At 55.9% G+C, this 19,995-nt stretch overlaps 1 protein-coding gene across 4 annotated transcripts in view; it reads left to right on the top strand.

The window, feature by feature from the left end:
* The window catches only part of MROH1 (maestro heat like repeat family member 1), a 50,445-nt gene that overhangs the window by 23,262 nt on the left and 7,188 nt on the right, over positions 1-19,995 (top strand). For 3 of the 4 annotated variants that reach the window (XM_075270015.1, XM_075270016.1, XM_075270017.1), the window contains exons 25-38: positions 32-111; positions 1,557-1,674; positions 2,213-2,308; positions 2,381-2,485; positions 2,708-2,843; positions 3,428-3,540; positions 3,855-4,007; positions 4,079-4,233; positions 7,951-8,116; positions 13,120-13,313; positions 15,692-15,829; positions 16,545-16,659; positions 19,371-19,517; positions 19,590-19,778. In XM_075270015.1, the coding sequence (XP_075126116.1) occupies positions 32-111; positions 1,557-1,674; positions 2,213-2,308; positions 2,381-2,485; positions 2,708-2,843; positions 3,428-3,540; positions 3,855-4,007; positions 4,079-4,233; positions 7,951-8,116; positions 13,120-13,313; positions 15,692-15,829; positions 16,545-16,659; positions 19,371-19,517; positions 19,590-19,778 (1,905 nt within the window). The remainder of the gene's footprint in view (positions 1-31; positions 112-1,556; positions 1,675-2,212; positions 2,309-2,380; positions 2,486-2,707; positions 2,844-3,427; positions 3,541-3,854; positions 4,008-4,078; positions 4,234-7,950; positions 8,117-13,119; positions 13,314-15,691; positions 15,830-16,544; positions 16,660-19,370; positions 19,518-19,589; positions 19,779-19,995) is intronic. The other variant, XM_075270018.1, reaches the window with a different exon arrangement.

Genomic DNA, 19,995 nt, shown 5'->3' with positions numbered 1-19,995 from the left:
TGTGACCCCTGTCCCCTCATGTATTCCTTAGGATTTCCTGAAGCTAGAGTCTGTGGAGAACCAAAAATCTGCCCTGCGCCACCGCGCCCTCACCGCCTGCTCCTACCTGGTGTATCCTGAGTCACAGAACGATGAGAGTTGTAGTCTGTCAGGATTGATAACAGCCAGTAGGAGTCTGAGTGACTGGTGATGACTATCCAGGTGTCTGGAGGATCCTCTATCTCCTCTTCACCTGACTTTTTTCCCCTCTTTATCCTACAACTAATTCTACCTCTCCTCTAGATCCTCCTTTTTCAGCTCTTTTTCTGGATCCTCCTTTTCTCCCCCTCCCTGTTCTGGATACACCTTTCTCTCCCCCTCCCTGTTCTGGATACACCTTTCTCTCCCCCTCCCTGTTCTGGATACACCTTTCTCTCCCCCTCCCTGTTCTGGATACACCTTTCTCTCCCCCTCCCTGTTCTGGATACACCTTTCTCTCCCCCTCCCTGTTCTGGATACACCTTTCTCTCCCCCTCCCTGTTCTGGATACACCTTTCTCTCCCCCTCCCTGTTCTGGATACACCTTTCTCTCCCCCTCCCTGTTCTGGATACACCTTTCTCTCCCCCTCCCTGTTCTGGATACACCTTTCTCTCCCCCTCCCTGTTCTGGATACACCTTTCTCTCCCCCTCCCTGTTCTGGATACACCTTTCTCTCCCCCTCCCTGTTCTGGATACACCTTCTCTGCCTTCTCCTCTTCTTTATGGATAATCTTTCCCTTCTTCCTCCTCTTCTGGATTCTCTTCCACCTCTTCTTGCCCCTCTTCTGGATCTTCTTTCTTCTCTTCTTGCTCCTCTCCGGGATCTTTCTTCTTCTCTTCTTGCTCCTCTCCGGGATCTTTCTTCTTTTCTTCTTCCTCCTCTTCTAGATCCTCTTCCTTCTCTTCCTCCCCTCTGGATTCTCTTCCACCTCTTCTTGCCCCTCTCTGGATCCTCTTTTTTTCTCTTCTTGCTCCTCTTCTGGATCCTCTTCCTTCCTCCCCCTTCTGGATCCTCTTCCTTCTCCCCCTTCTGGATCCTCTTCCTTCTCGCCTGGATCCTCCTCATTCTCTTCCTCCCTCTTCTGGATCCTCTTCCTTCTCTTCTTCCTCCCCCTTCTGGATCCTCTTCCTTCTCTTCTTCCTCCCCCTTCTGGATCCTCTTCCTTCTGTTCCTCCGCCCCCTTCTGGATCCTCTTCCTTCTCTTCTTCCTCCCCCTTCTGGATTCTCTTCCTTCTCTTCTTCCTCCCCCTTCTGGATCCTCTTCCTTCTCTTCTTCCTCCCCCTTCTGGATCCTCTTCCTTCTCTTCCTTCTCCCCCTTCTCCCCCTTCTCCCCCTTCTGGATCCTCTTCCTTCTCGCCTGGATCCTCCTCATTCTCTTCCTCCTCTTCTGGATCTTCTTTCTTTTCTCTTCCTCCTCTTCTGGATCCTCTTCCTTCTCTTCTTCCTCCTCTTCTGGATCCTCTTCCTTCTCTTCCTCCTCCCCCATATTAACCTTGAGTTCCCCGCTGTGTGTTGGTTTCTTAACGTTTTCTCAGTAAGGTGGAGCCCCGCCTGAGCGATGCCGATACGGCGGAGCTGATTCATACGGCGCTGTCCAGTGTCCTCCCTCTGCCGCCCGTCTCCACCGGGAATGTAGGAGAACTGCACAAAGAGGTGAGAGCTACAGTGGGAGGGACTTAGGTCATGTGACCGGACAAATGACAGAAGGGCGGAGTGTGACCCTATAGAAAACCAGAGACTGATACATTCTAGAAATCTCCAGACTGTAAGAGGGACAAGAGGTGGCACAAAGATAATACATGTGGGGGGGAGAAGGGGCAGCATTTATGGTGTGTGGGAGGAGCCTGGACGTATGGTTTGGGGGTGGAGCCTGCAGTTATGATGTTGTGGGGAGGAGCCTGGACTTATGGTTTGGGGAGGGGCCTGGACCTATGGTTTGGGGGAGGAGCCTGGACCTATGGTTTGGGGGAGGAGCCTGGACCTATGGTTTGGGGGAGGAGCCTGGACCTATGGTTTGGGGAGGGGCCTGCACCTATGATGTTGGGGGGAGGGGCCTGCACCTATGATGATGGGGGGAGGGACGTCCTGTTTTTAGCTATTCTGTTACAGCCAGTGACTTCTGACTGTGTCTGGGGCCCCCAGGGGCCACTATTATGTGTAGTGCTGTACCTACCTTGTGCTCTCCTTACAGACGCTGTACCGCGACACCATGGAGGCTCTGAAGGACCTGCTGAAGGGCCTCCTCTTCTGGAACCTCACCCCACAGGGACTGGAGGACATGTTCTGTGTAGGTGCAGACACCAGGGGGCGCTCAGATCACTGGGGTAGGGGTGACAATTTGTCATTGTGTTCTCTGCAGGTCCTGAATCCCTGGATCCGATCCAGCAGGGAGGCGGAGCGGGCGCGGGCCCTGGAGCTGAGCAGCGACCTCCTCCACTTCTACCTGCACAAGCTCAATGTCAATGTGAGTGCATGGCTGCCATAGTGCAGGAGGAAAGGGAGGGGCCCCAGCAGCAGCAGCAGCACAGAGGATTTCAGGAGACTTGCTGCCTCTGGATTGTGCGCTGCCCTGCACTGCAGGACATGTCGGGTGATGATGGGGCAGAGCGCTTCTCCTGATTGCAGCTTGTGTGGATGCTGGGGGTTGTAGTCCTTTGCGCCGACCAGCTCTTCCTCTTGTTCGCAGTGTGTGGTGTCGTTCCATAACCTGGGGCTTCTGATTGGTCGCTTGTCTCCTCGTTGCTCGGACTCTCTGGCCTCCGTACGGCAACAAACCCTGGACTGCATCTACTACCTACTGTACATCCAGCTGAGATATGAAGGTATCGAGTGCTACCGCCATATACTGCGTACAGTGTGTAATACACCGTGTTATGTCCTCTCTGTATATGAATATACCGCCATATACTGCGTACAGTGTGTAATACACCGTGTTATGTCCTCTCTGTATATGAATATACCGCCATATACTGCTCATAGTACTGTAATAGGGTTGTATTCTTTTATGAATATACTGCCATATACAATGTGTAATACACTGTTATATCCTCTCTAAATTATTATACCGCCATATACTGTGTGCAGTGTGAAATACACCTTGTTATATCACCTCTGTATATGAATATACCGCCATATACTGTGTACAATGTGCAATACACGTGTTGTATCCTCTCTATATATGAATATACCGCCATATACTGTGTGCAGTGTGAAATACACCTTGTTATATCCTCTCTGTATATGAATATACCGCCATATACTGCGTATAGTGCTGTATAATATGCTCACAGCGCCCCCTTCAGGCAGGCTTGGATGCTTCTGACCGCAGGCTCCTCCTCTGTGTAGAATGGTTGCTCCTCCCTCCTCCGCCATCTTGGTTCACTTCTTCTATTTCTCGCACATTCAGGTTTTGCTCCGGACCATAAAGATGAGCAGGTGGAGAAGCTGCAGACCCTGCGGGGCGGCCTCCTGACCCCCGACCCCAATGTCTTGTTCCATACCTGCTTTGACATCGCCATGGTGAGAATCTGCTGCAGGGATCACAGTGGGTGTAGGGGTGCAGAGGTCACAGCAGGGGTAGGGGTGCAGAGGTCACGGCAGGGGTAAGGGTGCAGAGGTCACAGCAGGGGTAAGGGTGCAGTGAGGAGCCATATTACCATTTAAGAACATTGCAGGGTGGGATGGATGGAGGGTCATTAGAGGGCGGGGCCCATTCCCCGGGTGCTTGGAGGGCGGGGCCCCATTCCCCGGGTGCTTGGAGGGCGGGGCCGGCCAGTCATTGGCATGTGAAGCTGTCAGCAGGGGGAGCTCTTGCTATGTTTGTGTCTCCTCAGATCATTGGGCGTCGCCTCGCCCCCGAGCAGCTCATCGGCCTCATCTTCATTATTTTTGAGGGGCTCTCGGACCCCGATACTAACTGCTCCAGAGCGGCCACAGTGATGATCAACTCTCTGCTGAAGGATCGGGGAACCATCTTACTGCCCAAGGTAAGCACTGTGCCCCCTGTGGTTACCCCTGGTAAGGCGGGCGCAGGTGACGTGCTGTGGTCTCCTCCAAGGTGCCGGACATAATCCTCCGAGTCCAGGAGCAGCTGGAGGTCAGTACGGAGGAGCACGTAAGGAAGGCGGCCGCGCAGACCGTCTATATACTGGCCACACAACATGTGAAAGCCGTGGTGAGCAGCCTGCTGAGCAGCCCCATACCGTACGACAAGTAAGAGCGCCCCCTGCAGTCCTCCTATCCCCCCCCCCCGCAGTCCTCCTATCCCCCCCCCCGCAGTCCTCCTATCCCCCCCCCGCAGTCCTCCTATCCCCCCCCCGCAGTCCTCCTATCCCCCCCCCGCAGTCCTCCTATCCCCCCCCCGCAGTCCTCCTATCCCCCCCCGCAGTCCTCCTATCCCCCCCCTGCAGTCCTCCTATCCCCCCCCTGCAGTCCTCCTATCCCCCCCCTGCAGTCCTCCTATCCCCCCCCTGCAGTCCTCCTATCCCCCCCCTGCAGTCCTCCTATCCCCCCCCTGCAGTCCTCCTATCCCCCCCCTGCAGTCCTCCTATCCCCCCCCTGCAGTCCTCCTATCCCCCCCTGCAGTCCTCCTATCCCCCCCCTGCAGTCCTCCTATCCCCCCCCCTGCAGTCCTCCTATCCCCCCCCTGCAGTCCTCCTATCCCCCCCCTGCAGTCCTCCTATCCCCCCCCTGCAGTCCTCCTATCCCCCCCCTGCAGTCCTCCTATCCCCCCCCTGCAGTCCTCCTATCCCCCCCCTGCAGTCCTCCTATCCCCCCCCTGCAGTCCTCCTATCCCCCCCCTGCAGTCCTCCTATCCCCCCCCTGCAGTCCTCCTATCCCCCCCCTGCAGTCCTCCTATCCCCCCCCTGCAGTCCTCCTATCCCCCCCTGCAGTCCTCCTATCCCCCCCCTGCAGTCCTCCTATCCCCCCCCTGCAGTCCTCCTATCCCCCCCCTGCAGTCCTCCTATCCCCCCCCTGCAGTCCTCCTATCCCCCCCCTGCAGTCCTCCTATCCCCCCCCTGCAGTCCTCCTATCCCCCCCCTGCAGTCCTCCTATCCCCCCCCTGCAGTCCTCCTATCCCCCCCCTGCAGTCCTCCTATCCCCCCCCTGCAGTCCTCCTATCCCCCCCCTGCAGTCCTCCTATCCCCCCCCTGCAGTCCTCCTATCCCCCCCCTGCAGTCCTCCTATCCCCCCCCTGCAGTCCTCCTATCCCCCCCCTGCAGTCCTCCTATCCCCCCCCTGCAGTCCTCCTATCCCCCCCCTGCAGTCCTCCTATCCCCCCCCTGCAGTCCTCCTATCCCCCCCCTGCAGTCCTCCTATCCCCCCCCTGCAGTCCTCCTATCCCCCCCCTGCAGTCCTCCTATCCCCCCCCTGCAGTCCTCCTATCCCCCCCCTGCAGTCCTCCTATCCCCCCCCCCTGCAGTCCTCCTATCCCCCCCCCCTGCAGTCCTCCTATCCCCCCCCTGCAGTCCTCCTATCCCCCCCCTGCAGTCCTCCTATCCCCCCCCTGCAGTCCTCCTATCCCCCCCCTGCAGTCCTCCTACCCCCCCCCTGCAGTCCTCCTATCCCCCCCCTGCAGTCCTCCTATCCCCCCCCTGCAGTCCTCCTATCCCCCCCTGCAGTCCTCCTATCCCCCCCCTGCAGTCCTCCTATCCCCCCCCTGCAGTCCTCCTATCCCCCCCCTGCAGTCCTCCTATCCCCCCCCTGCAGTCCTCCTATCCCCCCCCTGCAGTCCTCCTATCCCCCCCCCTGCAGTCCTCCTATCCCCCCCCCTGCAGTCCTCCTATCCCCCCCCCTGCAGTCCTCCTATCCCCCCCCTGCAGTCCTCCTATCCCCCCCCTGCAGTCCTCCTATCCCCCCCCTGCAGTCCTCCTATCCCCCCCCTGCAGTCCTCCTATCCCCCCCCTGCAGTCCTCCTATCCCCCCCCTGCAGTCCTCCTATCCCCCCCCTGCAGTCCTCCTATCCCCCCCCTGCAGTCCTCCTATCCCCCCCCTGCAGTCCTCCTATCCCCCCCCCTGCAGTCCTCCTATCCCCCCCCCTGCAGTCCTCCTATCCCCCCCCCTGCAGTCCTCCTATCCCCCCCCTGCAGTCCTCCTATCCCCCCCCTGCAGTCCTCCTATCCCCCCCCTGCAGTCCTCCTATCCCCCCCTGCAGTCCTCCTATCCCCCCCCTGCAGTCCTCCTATCCCCCCCCTGCAGTCCTCCTATCCCCCCCCGCAGTCCTCCTATCTTGCTATCCCCCCCCTGCAGTCCTCCTATCCCCCCCTGCAGTCCTCCTATCCCCCCCCTGCAGTCCTCCTATCCCCCCCTGCAGTCCTCCTATCCCCCCCCTGCAGTCCTCCTATCCCCCCCCTGCAGTCCTCCTATCCCCCCCCTGCAGTCCTCCTATCCCCCCCCTGCAGTCCTCCTATCCCCCCCTGCAGTCCTCCTATCCCCCCCTGCAGTCCTCCTATCCCCCCCCTGCAGTCCTCCTATCCCCCCCCTGCAGTCCTCCTATCCCCCCCCTGCAGTCCTCCTATCCCCCCCCGCAGTCCTCCTATCTTGCTATCCCCCCCCTGCAGTCCTCCTATCCCCCCCTGCAGTCCTCCTATCCCCCCCTGCAGTCCTCCTATCCCCCCCCTGCAGTCCTCCTATCCCCCCCCTGCAGTCCTCCTATCCCCCCCCTGCAGTCCTCCTATCCCCCCCCTGCAGTCCTCCTATCCCCCCCCTGCAGTCCTCCTATCCCCCCCCTGCAGTCCTCCTATCCCCCCCCTGCAGTCCTCCTATCCCCCCCCTGCAGTCCTCCTATCCCCCCCCTGCAGTCCTCCTATCCCCCCCCCTGCAGTCCTCCTATCCCCCCCCCTGCAGTCCTCCTATCCCCCCCCCTGCAGTCCTCCTATCCCCCCCCCCTGCAGTCCTCCTATCCCCCCCCCTGCAGTCCTCCTATCCCCCCCCTGCAGTCCTCCTATCCCCCCCCTGCAGTCCTCCTATCCCCCCCCTGCAGTCCTCCTATCCCCCCCCTGCAGTCCTCCTATCCCCCCCCTGCAGTCCTCCTATCCCCCCCCTGCAGTCCTCCTATCCCCCCCCTGCAGTCCTCCTATCCCCCCCCTGCAGTCCTCCTATCCCCCCCCTGCAGTCCTCCTATCCCCCCCCTGCAGTCCTCCTATCCCCCCCCTGCAGTCCTCCTATCCCCCCCCTGCAGTCCTCCTATCCCCCCCCCTGCAGTCCTCCTATCCCCCCCCCTGCAGTCCTCCTATCCCCCCCCTGCAGTCCTCCTATCCCCCCCCCTGCAGTCCTCCTATCCCCCCCCCTGCAGTCCTCCTATCCCCCCCCCTGCAGTCCTCCTATCCCCCCCCCTGCAGTCCTCCTATCCCCCCCGCTGCAGTCCTCCTATCCCCCCCCCGCTGCAGTCCTCCTATCCCCCCCCCCGCTGCAGTCCTCCTATCCCCCCCCCCGCTGCAGTCCTCCTATCCCCCCCCCCGCTGCAGTCCTCCTATCCCCCCCCCCCGCTGCAGTCCTCCTATCCCCCCCCCCCGCTGCAGTCCTCCTATCCCCCCCCCCGCTGCAGTCCTCCTATCCCCCCCCCCGCTGCAGTCCTCCTATCCCCCCCCCCGCTGCAGTCCTCCTATCCCCCCCCCCGCTGCAGTCCTCCTATCCCCCCCCCCGCTGCAGTCCTCCTATCCCCCCCCCCCGCAGTCCTCCTATCCCCCCCCCCCGCTGCAGTCCTCCTATCCCCCCCCCCCCGCTGCAGTCCTCCTATCCCCCCCCCCCGCTGCAGTCCTCCTATCCCCCCCCCCCGCTGCAGTCCTCCTATCCCCCCCCCCCGCTGCAGTCCCCCCCCCCCCCCGCAGTCCTCCTATCCCCCCCCCCCCCCCGCAGTCCTCCTATCCTCTGTCCCCACCCCCTGTACTACTACTACTACCACTCTCCTCCTCCTCCTCCTCCCTGCAGTGACATGTGCCACCTGTGGGGGGTGCTCTCCTCGGATCCTCCGCTCACATCTCAGGTGCTGACTATTCTGCTGGAGAAGATGGCGGCTGACGTGCCCTATAAGGAGTATAAGACGTCTCTGCTGAGCTCCGCCTCTGGCCGGGTGGCCACCCTCCTGCCTCTAGCGGTAAGTACCCCGGGTACATACACAGTGTCTTGGGGTTGCACTTCCTGTGTCAGTCTTTACTGTTTTTGGCATTCTATTCCTTTTATCAGAAATCCAGCAGAGAGCAGAGTGTACATAGTGTGTGCCTGTCAGTGACAGCGGCGGGGGAGGGGTAGTGGGCAGCCTCCAGCTGTGGGCGCTCTGGTTCTCCGCTCGCTCTGGCTCTCCGTCCTGCACAGGAGCTTCACTCCAGACGTCGCCACAGCTGTAACACATCTTCATTTCCTCCGGGCGGGGGATTGGTGCAGAGTCTGGAAATCCGGTCTGGCCGCCGTTGGTGCCCCTTGGTAATCCTCGGCGGTAGTTACCCCCGGCCAGGTGTTCAGGCCTCCCGTCCTATAGGTGGTATCAGGGTCAGCACCTGTGGGGGAGCCGTGACCCCCCCAATACAGTTCCTCATGGTGCAGTGACCCCAAACCAAAAATATTGGTGGCTACTTGATGACTGTAATGTAGCTGCAGTGCCTGATATGTAGTGTGCGTGTTCTCACTGCTACAAATCAGACCTAGGCTATAGAAAGAGGGACACTGTGCGGCGCCCCGCGGCAAATACAGCTCCGCCCACTTTTATGTGGACTCCGCCCATTCTCATTCATGTGCCCACACACAGTATAATCCTCCTACAGTCGCCTGTAAATTATATGTCCCCCCTCCATCTCTCCCCCAGTTTCATATACACCCTTCATCTGCCCCTAGTTTCATGTCCTCCATCTCTGCCCCCAGTGTCATGCCATTCTCCTCCCTCCCCTTCATCTGCCCCAGTGTCATGCCGTTCTCCTCCCTCCCCTTCATCTGCCCCAGTGTCATGCCGTTCTCCCTCCCCCTTCATCTGCCCCAGTGTCATGCCGTTCTCCTCCCTCCCCTTCATCTGCCCCAGTGTCATGCCGTTCTCCTCCCTCCCCTTCATCTGCCCCAGTGTCATGCTGTTCTCCCCCCAGTTTCATGGGCCCCCTTCATTATGTTCCAACTTAATGTTTAACACAACCCCCCCCCACCACCACCACCACCACTTATCCTCCCCTTCCAACGCTCCTCCGACGCTCTCTCCGCAGTCACCGGATGGATGATGCTGTCACGTCTACGCATGCGCACAGGTAGTCAGTTTGGAACACACGTCCATAACGGCTGAATAGCTCTACTGAGACCGTAGCGCGGCTTCTCAGCGGCTAAAGCCATCAGAAATATGTATTTTACGATGGCTTTAGGTGACCCCTGTGTTTTGGTCGTTTGACCCCTGCCGGGGTCGCGACCCACAGGTTGAGAACCGCTGCTCTAGAGCAGTGATGGCGAACCTTTTAGAGACCGAGTGCCCAAACTGCAACCCAAAACCCACTAAATTTTCGCGGAGTGCCAACACAGAGAGTTACAGACCCACAAATGACAGTCGTGTGAATGGGGCTTTACAGAGCTTTCAGTTATACAAACAACTTAGTACTGAGAGGAGAAGCGTGCGCCATTTACTACTTAGTACTGAGAGGTGAAGCGTGCGCCATTTACTACTTAGTACTGAGAGGTGAAGCATGCGCCATTTACTACTTAGTACTGAGAGGTGAAGCGTGCGCCATTTACTACTTAGTACTGAGAGGTGAAGCATGCGCCATTTACTACTTAGTACTGAGGTGAAGCGTGCGCCATTTACTACTTAGTACTGAGAGGTGAAGCATGCGCCATTTACTACTTAGTACTGAGGTGAAGCGTGCGCCATTTACTACTTAGTACTGAGAGGTGAAGCGTGCGCCATTTACTACTTAGTACTGAGGTGAAGTGAGCGCTATTTACTACTTAGTACTGAGAGGTGAAGCGTGCGCCATTTACTACTTAGTACTGAGAGGTGAAGCGTGCGCCATTTACTACTTAGTACTGAGGTGAAGCGCGCGCTATTTTCTACTTAGTACTGAGAGGTGAAGCATGCGCTATTTACTACTTAGTACTGAGAGGTGAAGCGTACGCCATTTACTACTTAGTACTGAGAGGTGAAGCGCATGCCATTTACTACTTAGTACTGAGGAGAAGCGTGCGCCATTTACTACTTAGTACTGAGAGGTGAAGCGTGCGCCATTTACTACTTAGTACTGAGAGGTGAAGCGTGCGCCATGTACTACTTAATACTGAGAGGTGAAGCGTGCGCCATTTACTACTTAATACTGAGAGGTGAAGCGTGCGCCATTTACTACTTAGTACTGAGAGGTGAAGCGTGCGCCATTTACTACTTGGTACTGAGAGGTGAAGCATGCGCCATTTACTACTTAGTACTGAGGTGAAGCGCGCGCTATTTTCTACTTAGTACTGAGAGGTGAAGCATGCGCTATTAACTACTTAGTACTGAGAGGTGAAGCGTGCGCCATTTACTACTTAGTACTGAGGAGAAGCGTACGCCATTTACTACTTAGTACTGAGAGGTGAAGCGCATGCCATTTACTACTTAGTACTGAGGAGAAGCGTGCGCCATGTACTACTTAATACTGAGAGGTGAAGCGTGCGCCATTTACTACTTAGTACTGAGAGGTGAAGCGTGCGCCATTTACTACTTAGTACTGAGGAGAAGCGTGCGCCATTTACTACTTGGTACTGAGAGGTGAAGCATGCGCCATTTACTACTTAGTACTGAGGTGAAGCGCGCGCTATTTTCTACTTAGTACTGAGAGGTGAAGCATGCGCTATTAACTACTTAGTACTGAGAGGTGAAGCGTGCGCCATTTACTACTTAGTACTGAGGAGAAGCATGCGCCATTTACTACTTGGTACTGAGAGGTGAGGCGTGCGCCATTTACTACTTGGTACTGAGAGGTGAGGCGTGCGCCATTTACTACTTAGTACTGAGAGGGTAAACGTGCGCCATTTACTACTTAGTACTGAGGAGAAGCGTACGCCATTTACTACTTAGTACTGAGAGGTGAAGCGCATGCCATTTACTACTTAGTACTGAGGAGAAGCATGCGCCATTTACTACTTAGTACTGAGAGGTGAAGCGTGCGCCATTTACTACTTGGTACTGAGAGGTGAAGCCTGCGCCCTTTACTACTTAGTACTGAGGAGAAGCGTGCGCCATTTACTACTTAGTACTGAGGAGAAGCGCGCGCCATTTACTACTTAGTACTGAGGAGAAGCGTGCGCCATTTACTACTTAGTACTGAGAGGTGAAGCGTGCGCCATGTACTACTTAATACTGAGAGGTGAAGCGTGCGCCATTTACTACTTAGTACTGAGAGGTGAAGCGTGCGCCATTTACTACTTAGTACTGAGAGGGTAAACGTGCGCCATTTACTACTTAGTACTGAGGAGAAGCATGCGCCATTTACTACTCGGTACTGAGAGGTGAGGCGTGCGCCATTTACTACTCGGTACTGAGAGGTGAAGTGCGCGCCATGTACTACTTAGTACAATCAATATTCACCATTTACATCGCGCCGGATCTGTCTTATATAATATATAATATTCTTACAGCGTGAGCTAATATCTCGTCTGCTAGAAAACAAATAGTGAGGAGACCCCAGACAGGATTATATGCTGCACAGTGGCCCCCCCTATAGTATTATATGCTTATAAATACACAGCTCTTTAGAATAGTGAGCGCAGCTCTGGAGTATAATACAGGATAAGTAATGTATGTACACAGTGACTGTACCAGCACAATAGTGATCGCAGCTCTGGAGTATAATACAGGATAAGTAATGTAATGTATGTATACAGTGACTGCACCAGCAGAATAGTGAGCGCAGCTCTGGAGTATAATACAGGATAAGTAATGTATGTACACAGTGACTGTACCAGCAGAATAGTGAGCGCAGCTCTGGAGTATAATACAGGATAAGTAATGTATGTACAGAGTGATTGTACCAGCAGAATAGTGAGCGCAGCTCTGGAGTATATTACACGATAAGTAATGTAATGTATGTACACAGTGACTGTACCAGCAGAATAGTGAGCGCAGCTCTGGGGTATAATACAGGATAAGTAATGTAATGTATGTACACAGTGACTGCACCAGCAGAATAGTGAGCGCAGCTCTGGAGTATAATACAGGATAAGTAATGTAATGTATGTACACAGTGACTGTACCAGCAGAATAGTGAGCGCTGCTCTGGAGTATAATACAGGATAAGTAATGTATGTACACAGTGACTGCACCAGCAGAATAGTGAGCGCAGCTCTGGAGTATAATACAGGATAAGTAATGTAATGTATGTACACAGTGACTGTACCAGCAGAATAGTGAGCGCAGCTCTGGGGTATAATACAGGATAAGTAATGTAATGTATGTACACAGTGACTGCACCAGCAGAATAGTGAGCGCAGCTCTGGAGTATAATACAGGATAAGTAATGTAATGTATGTACACAGTGACTGTACCAGCAGAATAGTGAGCGCTGCTCTGGAGTATAATACAGGATAAGTAATGTATGTACACAGTGACTGCACCAGCAGAATAGTGAGCGCAGCTCTGGAGTATAATACAGGATAAGTAATGTAATGTATGTACACAGTGACTGTACCAGCAGAATAGTGAGCGCAGCTCTGGAGTATAATACAGGATAAGTAATGTATGTACACAGTGACTGTACCAGCAGAATAGTGAGTGCAGCTCTGGGGTATAATACAGGCCTCTCTCTGGGGCTCTTCTCTCACCTGTGGGGCAGATTAGATCCTGTCTGCGCCTGTAGACTGTTGGGGGAGGAATGGGTTAATGCGGGCTGTGAGTTTGGGGTCTGCACAGCTGTGAGTGGGTGTCAGTAATTTGAGCCTGTAGTAAGTGTTTCTCCTGTCAGATGTCTCCGGCTCTTCTCCGGGTTCCGGCCGCTCCTCCTGTTTGTGATGATGTCATCTGCCGCTCAGTGTGTACCTGGCTACTATGCCATTGAGGTTGCTGGGAAAGCTGGGTGGCAGGCTGTGTCTTGCAGGCTGACTGCGGGGGTGGTGTGGTGAGACGCGGGGTCTCTGGCTCCTCACGCCTCCATTCTCTTCCAGGCCTCGTGTGCCCTACGTGAGGTTCTCTCCCAGCCGGAGTCCTCGCCCGCTGTCCAGGAGCTTTACTGCCCGCTCTTTGTGGCCCTGCTCCTGCGGGTCAGCAGTATGGTGGGCGTCCAACCGCCCAAGAACCTGGGATCCAACAAGGAGCGGAAGAACCCCAGCCAGGGCAGCCGCAGCCTGGAACCCTGCAGGTGAGGAGCCCAACATGGCCGCACATAGGAAAAGGTCAAAGGGCGCTGAAGAACTCCAGCTCTGTACATGATGCGGTATATTCCCTTACCTGTACTCCCGCTGCAGTATACTCCCCCCCCCCCCATACACCCGCTGTAGTATACTCCGCTCCCTATACGCCCGCTGCAGTATACACCACCCCCTATACGCCCGCTGCAGTATACTCCACCCCCTATACACCCGCTGCAGTATACTCCGCCCCTATACACCCGCTGCAGTATACTCTACCGCCTATACACCCGCTGCAGTATACTCTACCCCCTATACTCCTTCTGCAGTATACTCCACCACCTATACACCCGCTGCAGTATACTCCGCCCCTATACACCCGCTGCAGTATACTCCGCCCCCTATACACCCGCTGCAGTATACTCTACCGCCTATACACCCGCTGCAGTATACTCCGCCCCCTATACACCCGCTGCAGTATACTCCGCCCCCTATACACCCGCTGCAGTATACTCCGCCCCCTATACACCCGCTGCAGTATACTCCGCCCCCTATACACCCGCTGCAGTATACTCCGCCCCCTATACACCCGCTGCAGTATACTCTACCGCCTATACACCCGCTGCAGTATACTCTACCCCCTATACTCCTGCTGCAGTATACTCCGCCCCCTATACACCCGCTGCAGTATACTCTGCCCCCTATACACCCGCTGCAGTATACTCCGCCCCCTATACACCCGCTGCAGTATACTCCGCCCCCTATACACCCGCTGCAGTATACTCCGCCCCCTATACACCCGCTGCAGTATACTCCACCCCCTATACACCCGCTGCAGTATACTCTACCGCCTATACACCCGCTGCAGTATACTCCGCCCCCTATACACCCGCTGCAGTATACTCCGCCCCCTATACACCCGTTGCAGTATACTCCGCCCCCTATACACCCGCTGCAGTATACTCCGCCCCCTATACACCCGCTGCAGTATACTCCGCCCCCTATACACCCGTTGCAGTATACTCCGCCCCCTATACACCCGCTGCAGTATACTCCGCCCCCTATACACCCGCTGCAGTATACTCCACCCCCTATACACCCGCTGCAGTATACTCTACCGCCTATACACCCGCTGCAGTATACTCCGCCCCCTATACACCCGCTGCAGTATACTCCGCCCCCTATACACCCGTTGCAGTATACTCCGCCCCCTATACACCCGCTGCAGTATACTCCACCCCCTATACACCCGCTGCAGTATACTCCACCCCCTATACACCCGCTGCAGTATACTCCACCCCCTATACACCCGCTGCAGTATACTCCGCCCCCTATACACCCGCTGCAGTATACTCCGCCCCCTATACACCCGCTGCAGTATACTCCACCCCCTATACACCCGCTGCAGTATACTCTACCGCCTATACACCCGCTGCAGTATACTCCGCCCCCTATACACCCGCTGCAGTATACTCCGCCCCCTATACACCCGTTGCAGTATACTCCGCCCCCTATACACCCGCTGCAGTATACTCCACCCCCTATACACCCGCTGCAGTATACTCCACCCCCTATACACCCGCTGCAGTATACTCCACCCCCTATACACCCGCTGCAGTATACTCCGCCCCCTATACACCCGCTGCAGTATACTCCGCCCCCTATACACCCGTTGCAGTATACTCCGCCCCCTATACACCCGCTGCAGTATACTCCGCCCCTATACACCCGCTGCAGTATACTCCACCCCCTATACACCCGTTGCAGTATACTCCGCCCCCTATACACCCGCTGCAGTATACTCCGCCCCCTATACACCCGCTGCAGTATACTCCGCCCCCTATACACCCGCTGCAGTATACTCCGCCCCCTATACACCCGCTGCAGTATACTCTACCGCCTATACACCCGCTGCAGTATACTCTACCGCCTATACACCCGCTGCAGTATACTCCGCCCCTATACACCCGCTGCAGTATACTCCACCCCCTATACACCCGTTGCAGTATACTCCACCCCCTATACACCCGCTGCAGTATACTCCGCCCCCTATACACCCGTTGCAGTATACTCCGCCCCCTATACACCCGTTGCAGTATACTCCGCCCCCTATACACCCGCTGCAGTATACTCCGCCCCTATACACCCGTTGCAGTATACTCCGCCCCCTATACACCCGCTGCAGTATACTCCGCCCCCTATACACCCGCTGCAGTATACTCCGCCCCCTATACACCCGCTGCAGTATACTCCGCCCCCTATACACCCGCTGCAGTATACTCCACCCCCTATACACCCGCTGCAGTATACTCCACCCCCTATACACCCGCTGCAGTATACTCCACCCCCTATATACCCGCTCACTGACCAGTGCTTGTCTTCTCTGCAGCTTGGTGGTGGAGACGTTACACTTCATGTTGGTGCGGGGGGGCAGTGAAGCGGCTGCGCTGAGTGTGGCCACAGATGGAGGCTGGGAGAGCCTGAAGAAGGAGGAGACTCATCACCTGGGAGTATCGTCACTGAGCAGGTAAATAGAGGCTGTACCGGTCACCCCGCTCTAGTAATATCCCGGACCGGTCACCCCGCTCTAGTAATATCCCGGACCGATCACCCCGCTCTAGTAATTCCCCGGACCGGTCACCCCGCTCTAGTAATTCCCCGGACCGGTCACCTCGCTCTAGTGATTCCCCGGACCGGTCACCCCGCTCTAGTAATACCCCGGACCGATCACCCCGCTCTAGTAATACCCCGGACCGGTCACCCCGCTCTAGTGATTCCCCGGACCGATCACCTCGCTCTAGTGATTCCCCGGACCGGTCACCCCGCTCTAGTGATTCCCCGGACCGATCACCTCGCTCTAGTGATTCCCCGGACCGATCACCTCGCTCTAGTGATTCCCCGGACCGGTCACCCCGCTCTAGTAATACCCCGGACCGGTCACCTCGCTCTAGTAATACCCCGGACCGGTCACCCCGCTCTAGTGATTCCCCGGACCGGTCACCTCGCTCTAGTAATACCCCGGACCGGTCACCCCGCTCTAGTGATTCCCCGGACCGGTCACCCCGCTCTAGTGATTCCCCGGCCCGGTCACCCCTTTATCCTCTTTTATTTACCAAACCCCAGATTGAGGTCACGTGATGGGCACAAGGTCATGAGCTGTTGAGTTGACCCCTCCACCACCTGAATTTTTTTTTTTTTTTGTTGCTCCTCCTCCCCTCTCACCGTTTCCTCTCTTGTCGCAGCTCCATGGTACGATACGCTGGACCAAAACTCCCCGATATCATAAAGAAACTGCAGTCATCCCAGAGCAGCGCGTTTGACGCCCATCGAATCACCTCTACAGCCTTCCTCGCCCAGGTGAGAAGACGACTGCAACGTGATATGGGGCTAGGGTGTTTGAGGGATTAGTTGCAGGTCAGTGACCCCCTCCCCTTATCATATGTACATATCCTCCATGATTTGTGCCCCAGTAATGGCATCACCCCTGCATATGTAGAATGTGTAAACGTTGTGTGTAGATATGTAGACCGCACTGTGATGGACCTATGGAGTTTGTTGGGCAGTAGCACAGATAGAGCCACCTCCTCCTCCTCCTCTGTATGTCAGTAGCACAGATACAGCCGCCTCCTCCTCTTCCTCTGTATGTCAGTAGCACAGATAGAGCCGCCGCCTCCTCCTCCTCTGTATGTCAGTAGCACAGATAGAGCTGCCTCCTCCTCTTCCTCTGTATGTCAGTAGCACAGATAGAGCCGCCTCCTCCTCCTCCTCTGTATGTCAGTAGCACAGATAGAGCTGCCTCCTCCTCTTCCTCTGTATGACAGTAGCACAGATAGAGCTGCCTCCTCCTCCTCTTGCTCTGTATCTCAGTAGCACAGATAGAGCTGCCTCCTCCTCTCTATGGCAGTGGCACAGATAGAGCTGCCGCCTCCTCCTCCTCTGTATGTCAGTAGCACAGATAGAGCTGCCTCCTCCTCTTCCTCTGTATGTCAGTAGCACAGATAGAGCCGCCGCCTCCTCCTCCTCTGTATGTCAGTAGCACAGATAGAGCTGCCTCCTCCTCTTCCTCTGTATGTCAGTAGCACAGATAGAGCTGCCTCCTCCTCTCTATGGCAGTGGCACCGATAGAGCCATCGCCTCCTCCTCCTCCTCTGTATGTCAGTAGCACAGATAGAGCTGCCTCCTCCTCCTCCTCTGTATGTCAGTAGCTCAGATAGAGCTGCCTCCTCCTCCTCCTCTGTATGTCAGTAGCACAGATAGAGCTGCCTCCTCCTCTCTATGGCAGTGGCACCGATAGAGCCGTCGCCTCCTCCTCCTCCTCTGTATGTCAGTAGCACAGATAGAGCTGCCTCCTCCTCCTCCTCCTCTGTATGTCAGTAGCTCAGATAGAGCCGTCGCCGCCTCCTCTTCTGTATGTCAGTAGCACAGATAGAGCCGCCTCCTCCTCCTCCTCCTCTGTATGTCAGTAGCACAGATAGAGCCGTCGCCTCCTCCTCCTCTTTATGTCAGTAGCACAGATAGAGCCGCCTCCTCCTCCTCCTCTGTATGTCAGTAGCACAGATAGAGCTGTCGCCTCCTCCTCCTCTGTATGTCAGTACCACAGATACAGCCGCCTCCTCCTCTTCCTCTGTATCTCAGTAGCTCAGATAGAGCCGCGTCCTCGTCTTCTGTAATTTTCACCATTCTGGAAGTTTCCAGCATAACAAATGTCTTGCATCACTGTTGAGCGCAGCTCTGGCAGGACTTTCAGGGTTATGGAAAAATCCATCATCTGCTGCTCCTCCGCTCTCCCTGGACTGATGCAGCCACCGCTCCTGTGTCCTGGAAGCCGAGGTTGTAACACGAGCAGCTGAGGGAGCCGTGTGGTGGAGGAGCGAGCCGGCCTGGCACCTCGCCCCATCTATCAACACCGCGCGCTATCCATACTAGAGCTGCAAGGCCCAGCCGCTTCGGGGTGACGTGGAGCGCAGTGGACATCTGCTTGTTGTGCTTCACACCTCACCACGTTCAAAATGGGCAAAGAAGACACGTAAAAGCCGGGCTAATAGCATCACAGAGGAGGCCATGTGTGCTGGGAATAATGGGGGGAGTAGTCCGAGCAGTAGGAGGGGAGGTGTAGTGAGCAGGTCCGGTCATTTCTGTTTGAGATCCCCCTGGATTTCCATCAGTAGGTCAGACTCCTCCCACTGTGTATATGATGTATCTCACCATCTTCGCTCTCTGTAGTCTCCGCCCATCAGCAGGTCAGACTCCTCCCACTGTGTATGACATATCTCACCGTCTCCACCCTGTGTAGTCTCCGCCCATCAGTAGGTCAGACTCCTCCCACTGTGTATATGATGTATCTCACCGTCTTCGCCCTGTGTAGTCTCCGCCCATCTGTAGGTCAGACTCCTCCCACTGTGTATATGATATATCTCGCAGTCTTCGCCCTGTGTAGTCTCCACCCATCAGTAGGTCAGACTCCTCCCACTGTGTATATGATGTATCTCACAGTCTCCGCCCTGTGTAGTCTCCGCCCATCAGTTGGTCAGACTCCTCCCACTGTATATGACGTATCTCACCGTCTCTGCCCTGTGTAGTCTCTGCCCATCAGTAGGTCAGACTCCTCCCACTGTGTATATGATGTATCTCACCGTCTCCACCCATCAGTAGGTCAGACTCCTCCCACTGTATATGATGTATCTCACCGTCTCCGCCCATCAGTAGGTCAGACTCCTCCCACTGTGTATATGATGTATCTCACAGTCTCCGCCCTGTGTAGTCTCCGCCCATCAGTTGGTCAGACTCCTCCCACTGTATATGACGTATCTCACCGTCTCCGCCCTGTGTAGTCTCTGCCCATCAGTAGGTCAGACTCCTCCCACTGTGTATATGATGTATCTCACCGTCTCCGCCCATCAGTAGGTCAGACTCCTCCCACTGTATATGATGTATCTCACCATCTCCGCCCATCAGTAGGTCAGACTCCTCCCACTGTGTATATGATGTATCTCACCGTCTCCGCCCATCAGTAGGTCAGACTCCTCCCACTGTATATGACGTATCTCACATCTCCGCCCTGTGTCCAGCTTCTGCAGAGTAGTGACCTCAGTGACCTCATCTTCCTGGATCCGCTGATGGACAGCATGACCTGCCGGTTGAAGGACAGCAGTGTGACTGTGCGCATGCTCGCGGTCCGTGGTCTGGGGAACATGTCAGTTGGATATCCTGAGAAGGTGAGGGCTCTGTAGTTGGGGTGGGGGGTAATGGGGAAATATGATCACTCCATAAATTTGGCTTTTTTCCAGGTACGAAAACATGGATCCTCCCTGCTGACCGCCATGATAAATGCCATGGATGACCGAGAAGACCCCGACCATATAGTGACCCAGGAGGCCATGACCAACCTGTCTCGTCTGCTGCCGCATGTGCAGGACCTGGATGTGCACTCACTCCTTATCCACACTGCCATCCGGATCAGACCCTTCTTTGACCATGTGAGTAACAGGCATTTGGAGGGGGGGGGGTGCATACTGTGTGTGGGGGCGTACTGAGGAGCATATAATACTGTGTGTGTGTGGGGGCATACTAAGGAGCATATGATACTGTGTGTGGGGGCGTACTGAGGAGCGCATGATACTGTGTGTGGGGGCGTACTGAGGAGCGTATAATACTGTGTGTGTGGAGGCGTACTGAGGAGCATATAATGTGTGT

This window comes from Leptodactylus fuscus, chromosome 4 (assembly GCF_031893055.1).
Source record: "Leptodactylus fuscus isolate aLepFus1 chromosome 4, aLepFus1.hap2, whole genome shotgun sequence".
NCBI classification, from domain to species: Eukaryota; Metazoa; Chordata; class Amphibia; order Anura; family Leptodactylidae; genus Leptodactylus; species Leptodactylus fuscus.
Note: the sequence above shows the minus strand (reverse complement) of the source record. Positions and strands in the feature narration are given on the sequence as shown.